General features: G+C 39.9%; 1 protein-coding gene across 1 annotated transcript in view; it reads right to left on the bottom strand.

Annotated features, from left to right (window-relative positions):
* Positions 1 to 6,084: 6,084 nt before the first annotated feature.
* Positions 6,085 to 6,462, bottom strand: part of LOC149302372 (adhesion G protein-coupled receptor B3-like) — a 378,938-nt gene continuing 378,560 nt past the window's right edge. The window contains exon 30 of the mRNA XM_089482502.1: positions 6,085 to 6,273. Coding sequence (XP_089338628.1) covers positions 6,085 to 6,273 — 189 coding nt within the window. The remainder of the gene's footprint in view (positions 6,274 to 6,462) is intronic.

Below are 6,462 nucleotides of genomic sequence, written 5' to 3'. Positions count from 1 at the left end.
ATGTATGTTAGAGTGAGAGTGTATGTGAGCATGAATTTGAATGTGTAAGTGTGTATTAGCATGCATGTGTACTGTGTGTAAGTGTGTGTAAGCATGAATGTGTATATGTAAGTTTGTGACAGGCACTAAGTGTCACTATGTGTGTGTAAGTGTGTGTTAGTGCTAGTATGTGTAAACATGAGTGTGAGCCTTTGTGTAATTATGTGCAACGTGCTAAGGGCTGATGGCAAGAAGGTGCCACCCCTCTCCTGCATGTATTATGGTTGCTATGATCCCCCATCTGGCCTCCTACAGCCATAACTTCTCCCCTTTTCACTTTAAACAGTTTTTTTTTCTTATTCATCTTTCTCTCTTTCTCCTCTTGTAGCTTTCCTGCATCATAACAAACAGCCTGCTTACTACCATTTTAAGCCAAGTACTAACCCACCCTCCTCGCCCACCCCAGTATTAATTCTATTTATATGTCCTCTTTTGCATGATGAAAATACTTACCCCTAATTAATTCTACAAGAGAGATACTACTCTAACTTCTCACCCCCCCCTTTATTTTCAATTACCCATTCTAAACTCTCGAGCGGGACCATCAAAAGTTTGTTTCTGACTGGAACTTTGTATGCTCCATTCAAATTGTACAGCGCAGCGTAATTTGTTGGTGCTTAAATAATAATAATAATAATAATAATAATAATAAAAATAATAATAATAATAATAATACTATGATGTATTATAAATATGAAACATTTTACAGTATATAAAACCATAAAACCACAACATGTTATGCATTTTGTCCAAATATTACTAAAAATTTAATGATGGCACAGTGGGCAAATGTTGAAAATTTTAAAAGAAACCCTAGAATAGTAAAACTATTACACATTAGTGAGAAATGCATCATGACACTTCTGATTATGTCATGGTGACAATAGTGCAGCCTGTGTATTTATTTTGTATTTTAACTTTAAATGAGCTGCCTACAGAGTGGGTGTATTAATACACAGTAAGATGACTGACCATGGAACCATACATACATGGTGTACACAGTTTCCTTTTTTCATGTGAAAACCTCAAATAAGTCTAGTTGCAAAATATATATATATATTCCATATTTTAGGCATAGCCTCCGCTAAGAAAATGTATTTTAAGAAGCCTTATGGGAGCTAGACACTTAGTATAGCCCTAGTCACTTACATAAATGGGTCACTCTGATGACATTGAAGGATAATACTCTAGACAAACCATCTCCTGTGTGCCAACCTTTGTGGTTAGAAGCTGATCTTGCTCTTCTGAACAGACCCAAAGGAACCACACATATACAGTGTTAAAACATAGCTCATAACTGGATACACTTGCAGGGAGAAGAGTGCTATATTCTGCCATGAAAGGTTGCAAGAGTGTGCTTACAACATATTAATATAGTAATAGAAATTACAAATGGGAGAGGTGTTATTAAGGGTTGTCTGCAGTGGCGTCGCTACAGGGGGGCAAGGGGGGGCAATTGCCCCCCCTAGGTTAATCCTTGCCCCCCCTGTTGCCCCCCTGCTAAATTTGGATCCTGTCTTTCTGTCTTTTTTTTTATTTATTTTTTTTAACGCGGAGGAGAGAGAGGGTGCGGCCCGAGTAAGATCGGCAGCCAAGGCAACCAATCTTACGCGGGCCGCACCTCGAGCCCTGCTACTTACCTGTGGGAGGGTCTTCTGTACTGCATAGAGGAAGCGGAACCTAGCAGAGTTCACGTGACATCACATGACTCTGCTCCAGTCCCGCTTCCTCTGTGCTTTACCAGAGAACGCAGAGGGAGGCCGCGCCCTCCGCTGAAGTCTGTGAGCGGCATCGAGGAGCTGCAGTGCAGGTAAGGGGTGGGGAGGGAGTTTGAATGAGAATGTATGATTGAGGGAATTAATCTGTGAATGAATGAGTATATGAATGAATGAGTGTGTGTGTGATAGCATGGATGTGTAAGTGCTGGAACCTAGGCATGATGGGACTGTGATTGCTGTTAGCAATCACACTCCTATCATGCCAAGTCAGCCAGTACATGCTGAAACCTAGCTAGCTGCCCCCCTTGTGTAGTGATGCTGCCAGCAGTATGGGGTCTGCACATCACTTACAGCCATCCTGTACCAGCATGTACTGGCTGACTTGGCATGATAGGAGTGTGATTGCTAACAGCAATCACAGTCCCATCATGCCCAGGTTTCAGCATTTACTGGTTGGATGTGTAAGTGCTGGAACCTAGGCATGATGGGACTTTGATTGCTGTTAGCAATCACACTCCTATCATGCCAAGTCAGCCAGTACATGCTAAAACCTAGCTAGCTGCCCCCCTTGTGTATTGATGCTGCCAGCAGTATGGGGTCTACACATCACTTACAGCCACCCTGTACCAGCATGTACTGGCTGACCTGGCAGGATAGGAGTGTGATTGCTAACAGCAATCACAGCAAGCACAGTCCCATCATGCCTAGGTACCAGCATTTACTGGTTGCCTGGGTGTGATAGGAGTGTGATTGCTGTATGGGCAGTGTGGACGGCAGGGCCGGCTTTGGGGTGCGCAACCTGTGATCTATGTATGTAATTTAGGGGGTTTTAAATATACCTTTTAATGATGTGTTTTTATGTGAATTCCAATTGATCTTTACCTGCAAAGCTGGGTTTTTGCGTTATTCTGTAGATCCATATCTATATATTTCCATACATTATTTATGTATACCTGCAAATACAGTGTTTGTATGTCTTATTCAGTTGATTAATACCTGCAATGCTGTTTCCATGTATTTATTTGATCTATACCTGCAATGCTACGTTTCATATACTACTGCATACCTGCAAATACAGGATTTGTATGTCTGATTCTGTTTATTTGATATATATCTTCAGTGCTGAGATCACAGGTGAATTTCAGTTGATCTATCCATGCAAAGCTTGGTTTGTGTGTTAATGTGTTGATCTATACCTGCTATTGGCAACTGGGGCTAATATTAATATATATGGGCAGCAGGGGCAAAAACACTAAGGGGGGTATAAACGACAATGCAGTGTGAAAAATCCATCCTGATGCAGACGTCTGTGACGTGGATTGTGTCCTGCTGTTTGTGTGTTTTTGGTTATCAGTGTAGCAGAGCCTGTCCTCGGGTGTGTGTATAAATGTTGGTGTGGAAGAGCCTGTCCTGGTGTGTGTTCAGTTGTCAGTGTGGCAGAGCCTGTCCTAGGGTGTGTGTTTGGGTGTCAGTGTGTCAGAGCCTGTCTGTGTGTGTGTGTGTTTGGATGTGGGTGTGGAAGAGCCTGTCCTGATGTGTGTGTTCAGTTGTCAGTGTGGCAGAGCCTGTCCTGGTGTGTGTGGGTGTCTGTGTGGCAGAGCCTGTCCTGGTGTGTGTGTGTGTGTTTGGATTTGGCAAAGCCTGTCCTGATGTGTGTGGGTGTCTGTGTGGCAGAGCCTGTCCTGGTGTGTGTGTGTGTGTTTGGATGTGGGTGTGGCAGAGCCTGTCCTGATGTGTGTGGGTGTCTGTGTGGCAGAGGCTGTCCTGGTGTGTTTGTGTGTATGTTTGGTTGTCGGTGTCGCAGAGCCTGTCCTGGTGTGTGTGTCTGAGTGTTGGTGTGACAGAGCCTGTGTTGGTGTGTGTGTCTGGGTGTCTGTGTGGCAGAGCCTGTCCTGGTGTGTGTGTGTATGTTTGGTTGTCGGTGTCGCAGAGCCTGTCCTGGTGTGTGTGTCTGAGTGTTGGTGTGACAGAGCCTGTGTTGGTGTGTGTGTCTGGGTGTTGGTGTGACAGAGCCTGTGTTGGTGTGTGTGTTTGGTCATCTGTTTCCTGGCACTTAACTTACAGTAGGAATTATTTAATTTATATTTATCCAGAGATAAAATGCCCTCCTGAAGTTGTAGTGACTTCAGGGGACAAAACGTTCAAGGCCCTGAAATCATTTAGTGGAAAAGTCATTTATTGTGTTATAATATTTATTTCAAGGATTAGTCGCACTCAATTGTGGCTTCAGGCTTCCCATTTTGAATGATCAAGTATTATTTTAGCCCAATAACAAAAGTATAATTCCATAGCACATTACTTTTGGAAATTATGAATGCCCCCCCAGTTTGACTGTGATATCTTGTGTGCCCCCCCTATATATTGTTTCTAGAGTCGCCACTGGTTGTCTGTCACCGTCAATGAGTGTTGATATATGATTCTGTATATCCTGTATTACTTTTCATAAAGACTTAACTTTCTGTAGTTTCATCTATAGTGATTGCAGATTCAAAGCCAGACTACTTTACATGATGTATATTTAAAATGAATTTATGAAACATAAATCAGATGACTGATAACAAAACATATCAATCTGAGTACAAAAATAACAACTCTTCTGAAATCAGACATCTGTATAAAGTTTAATGATTAGGAAATCTAAATAAAAGTGTATACCCAGTAAACGTAGAAAAGAAAGAGTGATGGAAAAGTTAATTTATATAAATATTTGATATTGTAACTTTATAACATTGGTGTCATGATACAAAAGTGACTAATATGTTGAGGCTTGAAACAGAAGGGTCCCCTTTTCTATATGTCTTTATGTGTGTTAATGTTATTGATTTCACTCACCCCTATTGTAATAGCACTACTGAATGCTCTATAAATAAAATGTAATGTCCTATGCTATTTTATGCTGATGATTATTAAATCGCCAATTAGTCTGTTGCCCTTTTGGCTAAGATCAAGGAAGTACCTGTGAGAGAAGAAAATCTTGGTCCTCTGGCCTTAAGGTTGGGATAGCTTGAAGCCTTGATGTTGCTTGGAGCCCCTAGACAGGGTCCCAGATCTGGTCGGGTGTCACCACAGGTGTAGTAGTGCTTCACTGTGCACCATTTTGCATTTTTTATTTGATACGGCCAATAAGAGCACCATGCGCTTTTATTTTTATCTGCCACTAGTCTTATCTGCCATTTAGTCTAGATGTCCAGGGCAGAGAATTTTTATGCTGCTTTTGATTTTGTATTGCACACGTGTTTTTTATTGATTTAATATTATTTATAACAGCATTTTGAACTTTTTAATCACTGGCTGGGTGTGACTCGGATCCCCAAAATATTGAATATTTTTGGTGAGAGAGGCATGGTAGTTCTTGTTGGTGACCACCTCCCTCAGATGACTCCAGTGTTCCCTAAAAAGACCTTAAGGCCAAGGAGGGAAGGAAGGGGTTGCATATCACTTCAGGGAGTGTGACCAAAGAAAATGAAGATTGGGGGATCTAGTGCCCTTAAACAAGAACATTTCGGCTTTTTTTCACAATTTCTTCTCAGTGAAGCACTGACCTCTGGGCTTTCATAAAAATAATCAGAAATTAGTATGTTGCAATTGTGTAGCATGGCATGCGTTAAGCTAGTTGGAATAATTAGGTTTACACACAAAACCATAGAATGTCAATTTCCATTATTCCCACTTCATAGAAGACATTAAAAACACAGATGTAGACAAAAGTTTATTTACACCATACAACATTTTAAATATTTTATACAGAGCTGCAGCAGAGAAAGCTATGGAGAGCTTTCCAGAGAAAACTGCAATAATAAAGATGTGAAATATATTATTCATATAAAAGTGAGATTATTACTTTATTGCATTTAAAGCAATGAAGAACGTAGCTCAACAAACATTCATTTAATGACAAAAAGTTTGCTTTTTTATATTATAAAGTAAAAAGTGTAGTAATGGCCAAACAGACTGTTATAAACTTTAAAAACTGCATATATACATTGTGCTTCATGGTGAAGTTTTCTGAAAACTAAACCAAATGAAGCTGTTACAACATGAATCGTTGTTTGAGGTTGATCTATAAAGATTACCTTACAAATCCATTCCACGGGTACTTACAACACATGATGGTAAGATTTGTACACCTGGTTCTGCACTAGGTTCTCTAGTGAGTGTAGACTAGGGAAAAAGGAGAAAAAAAAATAAAGAGGAAACACTGACTTTTGGCACATGATGTACCTGACATGGGTAGTCGTAATAGTCTAGATGTCAGGTTTTTAAAAGTCTTTCATGTGTCAGTGCAATGATCTGCTGTCTTGTTTCGGTTTCTTTTTTCATGATTATGTTAAACTTCTGTTTGAAAGTCACCTTCCTGTACATCTAAAGGCAAATTTAGACATTTCTCCCATTCTGAGGGTCTAAGTTCTAAAGAATCTTTTGCTTCTGAATCTAATACGTTTATGGATGTGTAATGTTGATATTCACTTGTGTTTTTAAAACTGTCCCACGGACTCTTGTTCACTGCTGGGTTGTCCTGTAGGTTAAAAAAGATAAGACATTATTTACACATATATATATATATATATATATATATATATATATATATATATATATCATTGATAATGAACAAAAACAAGTTGTTTTTGATTTCTGAAATCTGTAACCCATCTATGATGAGTTGTTTTTGATTTGTGAAATCTGTAACCCATCTGTAACCCATATA

This window comes from Sceloporus occidentalis, unplaced genomic scaffold (genome assembly GCF_023333645.1).
Source record: "Sceloporus occidentalis isolate IW3139 unplaced genomic scaffold, rSceOcc1.0.p SCAF_19, whole genome shotgun sequence".
NCBI classification, from domain to species: domain Eukaryota; kingdom Metazoa; phylum Chordata; class Lepidosauria; order Squamata; family Phrynosomatidae; genus Sceloporus; species Sceloporus occidentalis.
This window is presented reverse-complemented; position numbering and strand designations above follow the sequence as displayed.